The sequence below is a fragment of the Bombyx mori genome, chromosome 28 (genome assembly GCF_030269925.1).
Source record: "Bombyx mori chromosome 28, ASM3026992v2".
Taxonomy (NCBI): domain Eukaryota; kingdom Metazoa; phylum Arthropoda; class Insecta; order Lepidoptera; family Bombycidae; genus Bombyx; species Bombyx mori.
In genome coordinates this window covers 7161081-7179314 of record NC_085134.1, presented here as the reverse complement: position 1 = coordinate 7179314, position 18234 = coordinate 7161081, and the positions used below count along the sequence as shown (strand labels likewise).

Below are 18234 nucleotides of genomic sequence, written 5' to 3'. Positions count from 1 at the left end.
CGCGAGACAGTCGTCTATGATTTAGGGTACTTTTAGGGGAATCAGTAATAATGTAATCACCTCGCAATTTAACAGTAAACGTGGTCATACATTTTTGTAGTGATGACTTCATATGAGAGGGTAAATTGCTTCGTTACGTAACGCGTGACGGCGCTCGTCTGTCTGGCGTCCCTTTCTCTCACGCATACGGCAGCGGTACTGAGAACGTGTATAACTATTATCTATTTATATATCTTTATCAATGTATGTTATAATTTTCTTTACATTTAATTAATTTATCCTTTCTTTATCCTTATCTTTACATTTAAGGAAATGTCTCCGACAATTATTTTCTGTTTGTTTATAGCTTAAATGGGTGCACGAGCTGACGGCCCACCTGTTGTTAAGTGGTTACGGGAGCCCATATACATCTACAGCGTCAGTGCCACCACATACCACGAGATATGGGTTCTAACGTCTCAGTTTTTACAGTACAACGGCTGCCCCACCCTTCAAACCGAAACGGCAGAAATACGCAGGGCGGTGGTACCCACGTGGACTCCCAAGAGGTCCTACCATCCATACAATAATATATTTAAAATGGCAAACAATCAAAACAAATGGTTTTTTAATAAAAATTACGGCATTTCATCACACCGTGGCGAGTTAGCATTTTGATTGTTAATATTTTAATTGTTATTTTTATTTAATTCCGAGTATTTTCATATTTATTTACCTTTTAAACCTTCTCTGGACTTTCACAAATAATTCAAGACCAAAATTAGCCAAATCGGTCCAGCCATTCTCGAGTTTTAGCGAGACTAACGAACAGCAATTCATTTTTATATATATTATATTATAGATTACATAATTTATATACGTATACATGTAAAGAAAAACCTTTTTTTATGTAATTTTTACATAAAACCTTTGATATCTTTTAGTTTTAAAAAAAACATTTTTCTTGTATAGATTGACTGAACTCTCTCTCTTTTTTTCTCCACCTTATCCCACTAGGTGGGGTCGGCACAGCTAATTTTTCTTTTCCATTCTCTTCTATCAGCCGTCATCTCAACACTCACTCCTCTCTCTCCCATATCGTCATTCACACACCATCTATGTCTTCTTCGGTTGATCTCTTCCCCCTCTACCTTGCACTACCATTACCATACATCTCCTAGTCACGTGCGTCTCCTCTCTACGCATTGCATGCCCATAACACGATAAAATTAATGAAAAAACATTTAGAATGAACTAGCTCTACCCGTCCGCTTCGCTGGGCATTTAAAATTAACATTATTATTTCTCACCCCCACAAAGATTCTCATTGATGCCCCCGCAACTGGTGTAGAGAGTCCAACACTCATATAAATAGTAGCCTATCCATTAAGTACATGCCTTTTCTACATGGATACCAAAGTTTCAAGTCAATCGGATGCATGGTTCAGTAGTTATAACGGAACATCCGTAAAAACCACTGTAGATTTATATATTAGTATAGATTTATATTGACTTTTTATGTTTTTTTTTTAAATATTTAAATATTTTCTGCTCGCCACGGTGTGCTAGAATGATGAGCGCAGTCATTGACGTAAAGTAAAGCCCACTCCACACGACCGGTGTCAGCACCAGATTATTTATGGTCGTTATTTATCTGAAACGGCTGAATGCGTTGTTAAACGGCCTTAGTGTTCCTTTGTGTGTAAAATCATTGCTCCAAATGATTCTACATGTAAAGGCAATGCAAATTGGTTTTGGTGTTGTGCTTTAGATCAATAATAATACGCAGTTTTAAGAATGCAGAAGTAGGGGTAACAGTTTTGTTATGATAAACAATTGTAAGTAACAAATAAAAGTAAGTGAACTAATAAAAGTTACCATAGTAGGCTTTTTTTCCCTATGTATGCTGATAGCCTTGAGAGGCTATATTTGAGCTTCGCCTTAACATGTAGGTGAGCTCACGGGGCTCAAACTGGAATGTTGCTAACACTGGCCCTAGCAAGAGTAGTGCTTCGCAGAATCTCCCGCCGGATCGGAAACGCGACCCACTGAGAAGATCCGGCGAGAAACTCACTGGGCTGTGTCTATGGGTTAATTCGCTCATCGAACCCTTCTTCGCAAGCGATGGGTTCGACGAGGACGGTGAGCGGTGCTTGTGGTACCTAAAAGCGCCGTTAATGGATCGGGAGGATCCGTAATGACATGTTTTGGGGGACGTCGACTATTTACCAATCGGTCTACAGGATCAGGTATGTAAGCGGCCACGACAAGAGGGTTCTCATGTCGTACCGCCTTCTCAAAGTGGGGTAGGCATAGTTGAGATGTTTCATTAAAATATCACATATAACACGGATCGTATCTACCGTGTTACAGGGAGATCACTTGTACTAGGTTCCTAACTATCACCACGTGAACTGAGTCTGTGTGGGCACGACCAAAGATCTCGAGTTCAATGCTACCTCACGGCCAATGTGTGTCTGCGTGTGCCCGAAGCAATCAAAGCGAATGCCAATCAGGCGCCTTAATTGCGATTTGCGGACGACTGACTCAAACGACCGGCTGTAGGATGCAATTACATAAATTGGTTATGTTAGGAAACTAATTCGAATATCAAATAGTATTAAATTGATTAGAGGACGTCGTGGTCTAATAGATAAGGCGGCCGGGGCAACCGTGTCGTGCGATGCGATGGTGTCGGTGTTCGAATCCCGCAGGCACGTGACTATTTTTTTAAAAAATACTTATCCAGTGTTCATGATCGCACTTCCACGGTGAAGGAATAGATAGCGTCATGTTTTTTTTTCCTCTTTAACACCTTTTTTTATTGATTTTTTTTATTGCTTAAATAGGTGGACGAGCTCACAGCCCACTTAATGTTTAGTGGTTACTGGAGCCCATAGACATCTACAACGCAAATGCGCCACCCACCTTGAGACATAAGTTCTAAGGTCTCAGTATAGTTACTTGTTCTAAAGAATGACAATTAACACAGAGTCACTATTAAAATAAGGCGCTTATTCCTTGAACGTGTTTGTTGGTTTAGAAGGTATATTTTTTTGCTTAGATGGATAAGCAATCTCACAGCCCACCGGTTGTTAAGTGGTTACTGGAGCCCATAGACATCTACAACATAAATGCGCCACCCACCTTGAGACATAAGTTCTAAGGTCTCAGTATAGTTACAACGGCTGCCCCACCCTTCAAACCGAAACGCATTAATTACGCAAATTATAATTTTGCGGGTTCGATTTTTATTACACGATGCTATTCCTTCACCGTGAAAGTCAAATGTCTCAAAGTGTCTCAAGGTGGGTGGCAGCATTCACATTGCGATATCTATGAAATCCAGTAACCGATCAACACAAGGTGGACCGCGAGGTTGTATAGTTATCAAGGCCTTAAAATTTTGGAGAGGAAACAGATGTTGGGCCAATGCAATAGAGATTTCAACCTAATCCTCGATTGGGTAGTGGCATTTTCGTTGCTCTACGTACCGTGTTCAAATCCATATGCTATCAATATCGTGCTGATCAAGGAAGATTTACATACCAATAATATCGATAATCTATACTCTATACTAATATTATAAAGAGGAAAAATTTGTTTGTCTGTTTGTATTGAATAGGCTCCGAAACTACTGAATCGATTTGAAAAATTATTTCACTGTTTAGAAGCTACACTATCCCCGAGTGACTTAGGCTATATTTTTTTTTAGGGATCCTTACTAAAACTCCAATAATGTTACGAAAATTAGACAAATAATAATATAAATTTTTTTTAGATAAAAACAAATATTATTTAAATGAAAATAAAAGTTCATTAAAATAATGATAACTATTCAAACTACCGTTATAAGATTTTAGAAACCTGATGCAAATATAAGTGTTAACGTATGTGTATTATAGTCTTTTTATTTTGAAATTTTTGTTAAAGGCCCGACCGAAGCCGGAGCGGGCCGCTAGTATCGAAATATAAACGATTTGTAATTCGCAATTATGACGTAAGTTCTACAGAGATTTATCACGGATAGTCCTTACCTGTTTTTTTATCTGTCGAGTGATGTCCCCGCAAGCTGTCCACTTTGTACCTGAAAAGAGAAATAAGCGCATTGGTTCATTGATATAAATGCTTGTTTTATGATTAAGGATTTGGCAGGTCAATGGTCTATTCGTTTACCCTTGGATAATTTAGTATTACTAGAGGTCCCGCAGTAGTCGAAAATCGACTATAATTAATTGGAATTGTATAATAAGTTTGTACACTATTATGATTGTATTTTATATTTCGATAATCACAAATTTCGCCAAGGCTACACTATAAAAATTATTAATAAGGACAAACAATATTTAATCTATTCTCAATTTGACCACAGACGTCAAGAACTAAAGTTTGACAATAAATAAATAGTATGCATGCGTGTGTGCGTCAAATACATGGTATGTAGTGTGTGTAATTTTTTCTTTATTGATTTAAGGTATCTTTTATGCATTATTTAAAAAAAAAATTAGCATTTTGCACTTCTTCTCTATCTTCTCTATAAGCGTGGAAAATTTCATACTCCTCCGTCCGTGCAATTTCCGTAAAAAGGGATACAAAGTTTTTGCTTCACGTATTAATATATAGATGTTTCTGCACATGAAGCGTTTTAGGGTGCCGTCTAGAATCAAAGGAATTTATTTATTTATTTGGTAAACCAACAGTACAATACAAACATATAATATTCTAAAAAAAATAGCTAAATCAATAACCAAACATGTTTCCACTATCCAAATCACATACCTACATACAAGTGAACAGAGAAGAGAAATTTAGAAATTTAAGTTACAAAAAAACAAAAGCAACACAATACGCACATATTATGATGTATATCAACTCACACTATAAATCTATAATACTAATCGGACTTAATCACTTTATAAATATTCCAAAATAGCTTTTCTATATGCTACAAGTGACAAGCAAAAGATGAGTCAGCATTAGAGAACTTAGTATCATACAACCTACAAGATCTACGGACAAAAGAGTTAGAAGCATATTTCGTTCGAGCCGTGGACATAATAATATGGGAACGCGCGGGAATACGACAACATTTAAATGAAATAATCTCTATATATAAAAATGAATTGTTGTTGGTTAGTCTCGCTAAAACTCGAGAACGGCTGAACCGATTTGACAAATTTTGGTCTTGAATTATTTGTGGAAGTCCAGAGAAGGCTTAAAAGGTAGATAAATATTAAAATGCTCGGAATCAAATAAAAATAATAATTTTGTTTTTCCTTTGATGTGTTTATTTTATACAAAAATTTAGGTCTTTTATTTATCAATTGAGGCACTACGAAGTCTGCCGGGTCAGTTAGTATATAATAATAATACAAATTATGCTTTTAAAATGCCGAGAAGATTCTACAGTGACAAATTTAAGTGACCAATAAAGTTTAAAGAAATGAATGTAGAAAATTTCTCACTGATAATAACAAATTGTTGTTTTCAGAGACGTATGTAATGTATATTCAGAATCCGAAGGTAGTGGCCACTTATCAAAGTCTACACAAAAATAAGAAAGTCTAAAACCGTCACTTATGATTTGAAAATGCCAGCAAATAGTTTGTCTATTGATATCAGTAGAAAAATACTGGATCCGGTTTGTATTAACCATTTCCTTATACTACATAAGAACGAGGAAGAAAAACTTTCAAACAACTTCAATCGTTAAGTTTGAGGAAAGCTAGAAAAAACTCGAGAGCTCACGAATCCTTTTCCTTAAAGGACGAATAACGCTCTGTTAGATATTTGCAGATTAAAGTGATATCTGTAAAGGTCACAGCTGCCAGTTCACGTTACATCCGCACTTATAAAAATCTCTACGTAAAATTCTTAGAAAACAGTAACGTATTTTTCCTCTGCGTCGATTCGGTGACCCGGGCAAATCGGCGCTATGGATGTCTCGTAAAAGATTGACGTGAAATAAATACAGAACATGAGTAAAAAAAAAAAAACGCGTGGCACTCGGGGACTGCCGCGGTAAAGCTATTGCAAAGCATTTATTATCAACTTATGCAATTATAATTAGACAATAATAATTTACTATTAGAACAATAATAAAATAAGATCATGTTATATTTATAAACATTCACAAAAGCAAAACATTAGCTGTCCCCTTCACACTCGTAAGCTAGACCGCGCGAGAGAGAGATGGGCAGACTTTTCATGATGCGCATGCAGTGCGAAGTCACGCCGCGCGTTTATTCACAAACACTAAATTAGCGAGTAGCGCGACCTGTGAATGTGTTGTCGAACGCGAGCTACATGGTAGGCGGAGTGAGCGGTGTTAGGTTTTATTTTCGTAACGGAATTTCTTGATTCGGTCGCCGCGCTCAAAGCCCGCTTTAAAAGCTATGCAATAGCTTCAAAATACACAACTTTCGATTAATGGGCATACACGTTTACGGACTATCTGAAGCAGTTCCCAGATCTCCACAAATATCTGATCACGAATAATATCAGTCAGTTGTGAGATATGGAGTGGAAGGCTTCGTTGTATTGCGCAATGGCTGTACCACGTTATAAACTGCATAACTTCAATATAATTGCAGCGCGGCAGAATTAGGTAGGAAGCCTACCACTGCGAGCTTAAAATTAGCCCTACCTGTGGTAGCATAATACTCAGAAAATACTGGTGCTTATCCTCCAATAAATTATTTAGTAGTTTTAGACGACGCTTACGAGAAGTCGGTGGTGGTACTATTTTGGCCACTGCATACAGCCAATATGATACTTTTTGGTTAGGTTTTGATACTTTTATTGACCCATCATGCCGCCAATTTCCATCTTCAACGATTACGGCTTAACTTTTAAACTGAAATAAATGAACTGACATGACCATTGAATGAGCAATGTCTCTCTAAGATAGTTTTTAATTTGTTTTCACCAAAATAATTATGACAACGTTGTATTAACAGTGTCATTGTTATACGAGCCTCGAATACGTACGGTAGTAATATACTAAAATCTTTGACCGATACTCGATCGATTTACCAAATGCAAAACAGGCCGTATGGCTAGTCTACAGTGCTTTTCAAGAATCGCATATCATTTCAAAGGTATCCTTAAGCGATAGTGACTCGTATATATTAGGTGGTTTGCATACTAATGAAGTTATGCTGCTATTATTGATCGATGGCACTGCAGAGACCAGGTTTGCATTCTTTGCTCAATAGATAATCACATCATCAGGGTAAATGGTCTTTTCTATCATCTTATTCGCTAGTGTTTTACCATGGTGACTCTGACTGTTGCAATAATTGCAACGCCTTCGATATTTGATGTTAACGGTGAGCGCATACATATTTGGCGTTCTTTTTAATACGTCTTTATTAGCTTTAGACGTATGTATGTTAGTATGTAACGGAATCTTTGAACATGATTTTGACCCCCTTCAAAATGTCGGATTAACTCAAAATTTAGTATGATTATTAAGGATCGATGACAATTCAATATTTAAATAAAATATTTTTAAAAAATTGGAATTCCACTAAAAAATGAAACATAAATAATAGTTTAAAAAACTAAGAAAATACGTTTTTATAGAAAATTCAACTAAAAATCGAAAATAGATTTTAGTAAATTTGAATTAAAAATAGTGTAAGAAAAAAATTATTTTATTGTAAAAAAATGCGTGGGAAGCTTTTCAGGATATTATCAAAATAACCCTTCTACTCATATGTGTTCATAAAATATTTAGAATTTTTTATAAAAGCGTATTTTGTTAGTTTTTTTTAAACTATTATTTATCGATCTGAAAACTTTAGCTTGGGACCGCCAATGGAAACGCGTATTGATTTTTTGCCAATAATTTTTATAGCGACCACGTTTAGTTCCAGTCAACCCTGCGCTCACGGGCTTCGGATCTGTGATATGTATTGAAAATATTTATGAATGTACGTGAGGTCATTGAGTCGTGAAGCGGCGAGCTGTTTCCGTCAAATGAAATGGTTTCTCCGTATGTTGACGTACGACCGGAATTTTCGAACTATTCTTTATATTTATAGCTAGGTTTTTACAGCTGTCTCACTCGTGTTATATATATTTCTATACTAAGATTATAAAGAGGAAAGATTTGTTTGTTTGTTTGTATTGAATAGAATACGAAACTACTGAACCGATTTGAAAAATTATTTCACTGTTTGAAAGCTACACTATTCCCGAGTGACATAGGCTACAATATTTTTTGATAAAACACATTATTATTTACAAAATGTGTCGTGACAGCATACATATGTCTAACTATTATAGTTATGCCGCAATAAGTGTCCTTTTATAAAAAAAAAAACAACGTCAAATATCGTTGAAAATTTTGTTAAAGACCCGAGCGAAACCGGACCGGGCCGCTAGTTGTAGTATAAATCTATTTTGTGGGAATTTTTTTTTTCTAACTGAAAATTGACTTATACTCCTGATAAATAAGAAGTGAAACAAGTCAATGGAAGTGTGAAAGTAGCCCCGGTAATTAACAAATTAAAAAGCGGACATTAGCGTGGTATGGACATGTGATGCGTAGAGAGAAGATGCATAAGACTAGAAGATGTATGGAAATTGTAGTGCAAGGTAGAGGGGGAAGAGATCAACTGAAAAAGACATGGATGGAGTGTGTGAATGACGATGTGAGACGAGTGAGTGCTGAGATAACGGCTGATAGAAGAGAATGGAAGAGAAAAATTAGCTGTGCCGACCCCACCTAGTGGGATAAGGTAAAAAGGTATAAGATAAAAGAGAGACTCCTGACAAATAGTCTCATAGTAAATGAGACGAGAGGATCTACAATAATATACCAGTAAAATAGCTGGGATATTATTTATTTATTGAGATCATTTAGAATTTACTGAGACATCATTACTCAGTAAATTCCAGATAAAGTAAATAAATTCGCAGAATTCAAAGGAGTTTTTGGCAAAACCCGAGAAGTTATGTTCAGCCACAAATACTGTACAAAGATAGCTTATTATGTGTTTAAATATACATATTTGAAAATCTAATATGCAAGTAATTAAATCAAGGAAAATGAAATGATCCCGGCAATGTCGGATTTATCTGCTATAGTTAAATAGAAAACACGAATACAAAAACATGAAAATAAATACCAGAAGTGCTTATTAGTTTCGTCATTATACGTATAAAGAGACTTAAAAATAGACTCATCATTATCCTGCCCTTCTCCCAGTCACCTAGGGTCGGCGCAACATGTTTTCTCCTTCCATACTCTTCTATCATATAGCATTTCTTCGCTCACTCCCCTCTTACCCATATCGTCTTTCACACAATCCATCCATTTCTTCTTAGGTCTACCTCTTCCTCTATATCCTTCCACATTCATAGTTAGCACTCTCTTACCAACGTCATTGACATCTCGTCAGACTTAAAAATAGACTATGGCCCAAAAAGTAACATTGACTCTTTAGTCCGAGAAAAGTGCAATGTTTTTTCATTCTTTCTTAATTAAAATTTTAATGTAGTTAAAACTGCGAGTCACATCTAGTATGTCTATAAAAATTTAATGTAGTTAAAACTGCGAGTCACATCTAGTATGTCTATAAAAATTTAATGTAGTTAAAACTGCGAGTCACATCTAGTATGTCTATAAAAATTTAATGTAGTTAAAACTGCGAGTCACATCTAGTATGTCTATAAAAATTTAATGTAGTTAAAACTGCGAGTCACATCTAGTATGTCTATAAAAATTTAATGTAGTTAAAACTGCGAGTCACATCTAGTATGTCTATAAAAATTTAATGTAGTTAAAACTGCGAGTCACATCTAGTATGTCTATAAAAATTTAATGTAGTTAAAACTGCGAGTCACATCTAGTATGTCTATAAAAATTTAATGTAGTTAAAACTGCGAGTCACATCTAGTATGTCTATAAAAATTTAATGTAGTTAAAACTGCGAGTCACATCTAGTATGTCTATAAAAATTTAATGTAGTTAAAACTGCGAGTCACATCTAGTATGTCTATAAAAATTTAATGTAGTTAAAACTGCGAGTCACATCTAGTATGTCTATAAAAATTTAATGTAGTTAAAACTGCGAGTCACATCTAGTATGTCTATAAAAATTTAATGTAGTTAAAACTGCGAGTCACATCTAGTATGTCTATAAAAATTTAATGTAGTTAAAACTGCGAGTCACATCTAGTATGTCTATAAAAATTTAATGTAGTTAAAACTGCGAGTCACATCTAGTATGTCTATAAAAATTTAATGTAGTTAAAACTGCGAGTCACATCTAGTATGTCTATAAAAATTTAATGTAGTTAAAACTGCGAGTCACATCTAGTATGTCTATAAAAATTTAATGTAGTTAAAACTGCGAGTCACATCTAGTATGTCTATAAAAATTTAATGTAGTTAAAACTGCGAGTCACATCTAGTATGTCTATAAAAATTTAATGTAGTTAAAACTGCGAGTCACATCTAGTATGTCTATAAAAATTTAATGTAGTTAAAACTGCGAGTCACATCTAGTATGTCTATAAAAATTTAATGTAGTTAAAACTGCGAGTCACATCTAGTATGTCTATAAAAATTTAATGTAGTTAAAACTGCGAGTCACATCTAGTATGTCTATAAAAATTTAATGTAGTTAAAACTGCGAGTCACATCTAGTATGTCTATAAAAATTTAATGTAGTTAAAACTGCGAGTCACATCTAGTATGTCTATAAAAATTTAATGTAGTTAAAACTGCGAGTCACATCTAGTATGTCTATAAAAATTTAATGTAGTTAAAACTGCGAGTCACATCTAGTATGTCTATGTTCTCGATCTTGTTTGAGGTTATCCTCTTAGTGATTCTATGCCGTGATTGCAAATATCAAGAGCACGTTAAGAAAACCATTAAAATATCTCTTGTAATTTAATTCCGGAAAATTCTCTCCCAAGGGTAATTCCACCGAAAAGTTGGTCGATAAAACAAGCCAAAATATGTATTACGGAAGTTTCAACTGTATACTAGTAAGTCGAAGGAAATGTAGCGTGCCGAAGTGAAAACTGTGTCAATGTTTTATTTATTTATTTATTGCTTAGATTGGAGGATGAGCTCACAGCCCCCCTGGTGTTAAATGGGTACTGGAGCCCATAGACATATACAACGTTAATGCGCCACCCACCTTGAGATATAAGTTCTAAAGTCTCAAGTATGGTTACAACAGCTGCCCCACCCTTCAAACCGAAACGCATTACTGCTTCACGGTAGAAATAGGAAGGGTGGTATATACCCGCGCGGACTCACAAGAGGTCCTACCACCAGTAAAATGTAAATCGAATACGTGATGGTTGATATTCAACTAATCAAAATATGTTTTTGGCAATAAATTATCTAAAGATTTGGTGCAGGCCATGATAGAGGGAATAAGACCGCGGGGCATCTAGATGACCGTTACGATGGACAGACTAAATAAAGGTAGCTCTAAGCGGTCCCGTCAACGAGTGCACAAGAAAGACCACAGTACGCGAGGAATGGCGACGTCTTTTGATGCGCACCACCACCCGAAATGATGACCACGACTACTCTGCCAAGAGTGCAAGTGACTGAGAAGAATCGAACGATCAAGAAGCTAAGTGAATCAGCAGTACCCGAAAGGGTGGAAGTGAAGTTGTACAACACAATAAAGACTTCATCTTCATTTCTCAAAGTGGGTCATAATACTCACGTTTCAAGAGTAGAACAGCCAATGAACCTTTACATAACAATACAGATCAGACTTCGGTCACTTGTCTCAATGTTTCACGCAGCAACTTAATACTAGGCCGTGAGTTGTCAGTCTGGCAATGAAAAAATTAGGAGGCACTTTTTTTTTAATTGCTGAGGTGGGTGGAAGAGCTCACAGCCCACCTGGTGTTAAGTGGTTACTGGAGCCCATAGACATCCACAAGGTAAATGAGCCACCCATCTTGAGATATAAGTTCTCAAGTATAGTTACAACGGCTGCCCCACCCTTCAAACCGAAACGCATCACTGCTTCACGGCAGAAATGGGCAGGGTGGTGGTACCCACTCGCGCGGACTCACAAGAGGTTCTACCACCAGTAATTACGCAAATTATAATTTTGCGGGTTTCATTTTTATTACACGATGTTATTCCTTCACTGTGGAAGTCAATCGTGAACATATAGTCGTCGTGGCCTAAAGGATAAGACGTCCGGTGCATTCGTATCGAGCGATGCACCGGTGTTCGAATCTCGCTGGCGGGTACCAATTTTTCTAATGAAATATGTACTCAACAAATGTTCACGATTGACTTCCACGGTGAAGGAATAACATCGTGCAGTAAAAATCAAACCCGCAAAAATTATAATTTGCGTAATTACTGGTGGTAGGACCTCTTGTGAGTCCGCACGGGTAGGTACCACCGCCCCGCCTATTTCTGCCGTGAAGCAGTAATGCGTTTCGGTTTGAAGGGTGGGGCAGCCGTTGTGACTATACTGAGACCTTAGAACTATATATCTCAAGGTGTGTGGCGCATTTACGTTGTAGATGTCTATGGGCTCCAGTAACCACTTAACACCAGGTGGGCTGTGAGCTCGTCCACACATCTAAGCAATAAAAAAAAAAAAAAAAAAAATTTGTTGAATACGTATTTCATTAGAAAAATTGGTACCCGCCTGAGATTCGAACACCGGTGTATCGCTCAACACGAATGCACCGGACGTCTTATCCGGTAGGCCACGACGACTTCAAACTTCGACTTTAGGGTACTTAACAATATCTCATTCGCCCAACTGAAACAACAGGAAGCAAGTTGTGGCCTACAGTCATCGTTTGTTGCTTTTGTGCTGAAGAAATTTAACTAAGGAGCTATTGCAAGAGGGTATCGCTCAGACGAATTAAGAGCGACGTAGATGGATTGATATAGTTATTTCTTTTCAGGTCTGCCTCTAGACAGAGCCTTCTCTCTCGCATTCCATCTTGCAAGAACGCACGCAGAAGATAAATAGTACCTGTAGCAGTGGTCGCTGTTCAGAATCCTACATGTGTCAAAAATCCCAACTCGGGTCTTACGTATATGACAAAGATCGGGCTCGTTAGGGATACTATTCGAAACTGTGGTCCGACCGCCTCCTCGTTGTCCGACAGCCCCTACCTGCCAAAGCAATAATACTCAGGATCTGCATCAGCCTTGAGGTGAGACGCCTTTTACCTACTTATTCCGAGAGACACGGCGGATCGCGTCGACCGTTAACTGCGAAATAATGGCCTCGCTTTCTTCATTTGAAATGTTATGCTCGGTTAATTTATACTCCGCGCGAATCAAAAGAAATTGATCAAGGTTTTTTTTTGGATATAGTCAGCTTTTTTGTTATCAAGAATATTCGAAGTTTATTTTACGGAGCCGTAACTTTTCCAATACAAACTTTCAGTTGGACTTATTGATGGAAGATTGTTTTTTTTGGACCATTTTAGGGTTTCCGCGTTTTGGATCAGATCTTCAAAAAATTTTTTTTCAGAAATCTATTTTGCTTTAGTTAAGCTATCGTTTATATTTTTTTTCCTAGGTATTCGCTGGTACTCTGAGGGGCTATTCCAGTGAGGTTATGACTAGTAGGTGAGCTCACAGGTTTAACCTGAGACAGTTTACTAGTACTGGACCTAGCAAGAGGAGTGTTTCGCAGAATTTACCACCGGATCAGAATCACAACCCACTACCATAGAACCTTCGCCGAGAAAATCGCTGGGGCGTGTCTATGGGTTAGTTCGCTTGTTGAACTCTTCATCGTGACCAATAAGTTAGATGAGGACGGTGACCAGTGCCTGAAGAGCTTAAAAGCACGGAGAGGGGTTTAGGGGATCCGACAAAATATGTTTCGGGCGAGGGCAGTTTTGCGTTGCCCCGTCGTCCAGGTCCGATATGTAATTAGTGGTGGCCACAATAAGAGGGTTATCGTGTCGCGCCGCTTTTTCAAAGTAACGTTCTGACCACTATTAATCCTTCTGCAGACTTTTAAGTAATTAATCCACTCTGGAATGTCGTATTCGACGAAATAACTAGATATGTCAGTGTTGAGCGAAATGAAAAAAAAATCTATCGGAATTTTAATTAAACCGGGACCGATGCGTTCGTGTCGCAAATATTTTGCGATGAGCGTTGTTATCAGTTCGTCGGAGCGAGAGCACATTGGATACGTTATGTAGTTTTTCGGCAATTTTTGGGTTATTCGATACCGGCGTAGCGTTATTTCTGTGTTTATCCTCCGAATATTGAAATTGGGTACGAAACGGTTTTATTTTGAAGCATTTTTTATTAGTGTTTTGATTTTATGGCCTTTATACGTAGACGAAGAAACGGTCCACCTTAAGGTCAGCAAACGCAGGGGAAAACTCTCCGGTGGTCTCCGTTTGTCTCGTTTGAAGAAGAAAACATTGTGGAAGGAGGTTAATTGCCGAGTCGGATGGCAGAAAAGATCTCTGGAAACGCAGTATCGATGAACGCAGCGGTTCTAGACAGAACTCTACTTTCGGGGCGGCAGGTGTGGTAGAAAAAAGAAGAGGGCAGATCAGCTCAAACAATTCCAAAGTTCGGAACATACGGCACAAAACACAGAATGAACCGAAGACCCTCCATAGACTCTATAGAGGTTCCTTGAGAACGATATTCGGGCTTCGAATAAAATGAAAGTAGCTGACCGTTGGGGGTCCCGGTTCTGAGATGGGTTGGATGGGGATGTTAAATATATTTTATAAACTGTATTTTCCAGTCGTATTGTCAGCACGTGTAGGTTCAAAATTCCTCATATTTTTGTCGCAAAACAGTTATACGTTCCGGTTCAGATGACAGTTGCCATACAATAAGATTTTTTGGAGATCATATTTCAAAGTGGACGGTATTTATATATCTTTGGAGTGTCGATAACCACTTAACATTGACCTTTAAGGGCAAAGAATAAAGGATAGAGATGGAAGTAAACTTGAATGCTCGAAATATTACAATTTAACGATTCTGATCGCACACTTTACTGGTGGTAGGGCGTCCTGTATGTGCGCACGAGTAGGTACCAACCCTGCCTATTTCTGTCGTGAAGTAGTAATGTGTTTCGGTTTGAAGAATGGGGCAGCCGTTGTAATTATAGTGGGACCCTAGAACTCAAATTTCAAGGTAGATGGCGGCATTTACGTTGTAGATGTCTGTGGGCTCCGGTAACCACTTAACAGCAAGTGGGTCGTGAGCTTTTCCACCCACCTAAGCAATAAATAAAACATCGATAAAAATGTTATGCTGGTACGAATAATGTCATCTGTAACCAAATAGCAGAAACGGATTTAAAAAAATACTATCAGGAACGTTCGAGAACGCCATCTATTGTCAAAGAGCAAGAACGGTCATCAAAACGACTATTACTATCAGAATTAATGTTCTCGAAAATTGTAGACATGTCGTGACGACTACAAAATCATTGCAGAAACGACACGAAGGCAGTTAGTAAAAGAGTTTTACACGAAGGGGCACAGCCAAACGATAACCTGAAGCAAAGCCGAAAGTGAATTGCGAATCGTCAAATGTACTTTAGGTGTTCTAATAATTAAATCAATAAATAAAACATTATACACACTACCGTGTGTTTGACACACACATACTCGTATACATATAGTCTTTGTTTATTGTCAATTGTCAAACTTTTGTTATTGTTTAAAGTCTGTGGTCAAAATGAGAATAGATTAATATTGTTTATCTTTAATATTATTTATCTATATTGTAGTTTTGGCGAAATCTGTGTTTATATTAAAGAAGTATTAGGTATAGTGTTTGACAATAGAACCATAATAATTAAATTAACTTTTAATTATGATGCCTATTTCTGCCGTGAAGCAGTAATGTGTTTCGGTTTGAAGGGTGGGGCAGCCGTTGTAACTATACTTGAGACCTTAGAACTTAAATCTCAAGGTGGGTGGCGCATTTACGTTCTAGATGTCTATGGGCTCCAGTAACCACTTAACACCAGGTGGACTGTGAGGTCGTCCACCCATCCAAGCACTAAATAAAAAATATAAATATTTTGGTGAAATTAATTATTTATCCCGAGCGCCAGGTCGTAATAATAAAATCATTATAAAAGTTTTCCGTACAGAATATAGACAGATAACAAAGCCACTAGATATAACTGTTTGTATATTTATTTATTTAAAAAGGTACTGCCACATCACAAACATTTAACATTGAAAATAACCCTAAACTATTTAATTTATGGCCTGATGCATGTGACAATAATGGTGTACATAACATTGGCAATTCGTCGGGATATGTATGTATATATTTATAAGGTTATTAATACGAGACATGATCAATGTTTTTGGTTCAACGAAGTGGATAATATAACGCGATGGTGTGCAGTGATCCGAATGTCCTTAGATATGACAGGATACAATCATTGAAAATGTCGATGGCGCGACTGGATAGGGGAACCAGATGTAATCTATATATTATGTATATAAAAGAGAAGTTGTGTATGTATGTATGTTAACTTAAAACTTGACAATCGTTAGCCAAATTGATATGAAATTTTGCACACACATAAACATACTTACGGTAATGCCGGATAAGTGGAACTGTTGGCAATGGTTTTTATTATTTAAACCATAAGTCGCATTGATGATCAAATATGTTTGTATGTATGTTCCCGTGAAATTATCTTACGTTAGCTGAATTGTCTTGTGGCTTTTATGTTTTAGTATAAAATTGCATTTTATCGCGGGTGAAGACATGGATTTATCTAGTGTATATTTTTGGAGTTTACTCCTTAAGAATCGATTTACATATATAGGCCCGGGGTATGAAAATTATGGGGACCAAAATCGTACTAGAGAGTATAGCATGTCACACGAAATGCGTTATGCGCCTGATTGGCCATGGTGATGCGTGCGCGCGCCAATCAGGAGCCAACGCGCGGCCGCGTTATCGCAGGTGACGCCGGGCTGCTGCGCCGGCAGTCCGCCACAAAGCCTCGTACTGATCGCGCGTTTCTCTCATTATTGTATTTTCATATATTTGTTAGTCGTTTGTTTTGTGTCTCGTTAATTTGTTAATAATCTGTAGTGTATCGTGTTGTCGTAATATAGAACTATTTCTCGTATTGTTTCGTTTAATTTACCGACATCGTTTTGCTTGTGGCCGGACGCCGTTCGGGTTCGATTCCTGAACGTATCAACTGTTAGTGGGTTGATACCCGAATATAACCCGCTACAAATCATTTATTAATAAAGCTTTTTTAATAAATGCATATTTTACTGTATTCAACTGACACAAATTTATATTTATATCCAGTAAACTCCAGTCGTGCGTCGGAGCGGACACACACACTTTTTTTTATTGATTAGACGTGTGGACGAGCTCACAGCCCACCTGGTGTTAAGTGGTTACTGGAGCCCATGGACATCTACAACGTAAATGCGCCAGCCACCTTGAGATATAAGTTCTAAGGTCTCAGTATAGTTAAAACGGCTGCCCTATCCTTCAAACCGAAGCGCATTACTGCTTCACGGGAGATATACGCAAGGCGGTGGTACCTACCCGTGCGGACTCACAAAAGTTCCTAGAGAGTATATTGTGTTATTCGCGTATTGTGAGTACGATTGGGTAGCACCATTCTGCCTATTTTGGCTGCATTATGCGTTCCGGTTTCAATAGTGGAATTGGCGGTAGCATAAATATTTTTTTTTTTATTCAAACTGTCTTTCACAGGCGATTTGGAATCTTTACTACTTTATACTTTACTATTTCGCCACTAAGAACAATCCCTCCCTTTTCAAATACATTATTAATATATACATAGTAACATAGAAAATTTTCAGAATATAACCCTCCTCTTGACTTAATCCGTAGTGGTCTGTAGTGGCAAAATCCACCAGTAATTCTTACATCCTAAGGAAATTTAAAATTCCAGCTCTTAACTCGAGGTGGATGATGATATAGTTACACGCTGGGGTTCGGGATAAATAAAATTCCACCAAAGTACAACTATATTATACTTATAACTAAAACAGCTGTATTCAACACTAAGAACACTAAAAACACTCAACAAACACTTTAAAACTCTCAATTCGCTTCTTCCGCTTCGCTTCAGGTGATCCGTTCGTTGTTTCGCTTCGAGTAGTTCCGATTACTGACTAATTGCGTGCCATCTCTACAACGCTTTTATAGCCGAGACCTCATCCCTAGAATTATAAAGAATATTCCACACATCTCTAGTAGTAGTTTCCGCTATCTGACAA

General features: G+C 37.3%; 1 protein-coding gene across 1 annotated transcript in view; it reads right to left on the bottom strand.

Annotated features, from left to right (window-relative positions):
- Positions 1–18234, bottom strand: part of LOC101740043 (cell adhesion molecule Dscam2) — a 197110-nt gene that overhangs the window by 35423 nt on the left and 143453 nt on the right. The window contains exon 8 of the mRNA XM_021353633.3: positions 4017–4066. Coding sequence (XP_021209308.1) covers positions 4017–4066 — 50 coding nt within the window. The remainder of the gene's footprint in view (positions 1–4016; positions 4067–18234) is intronic.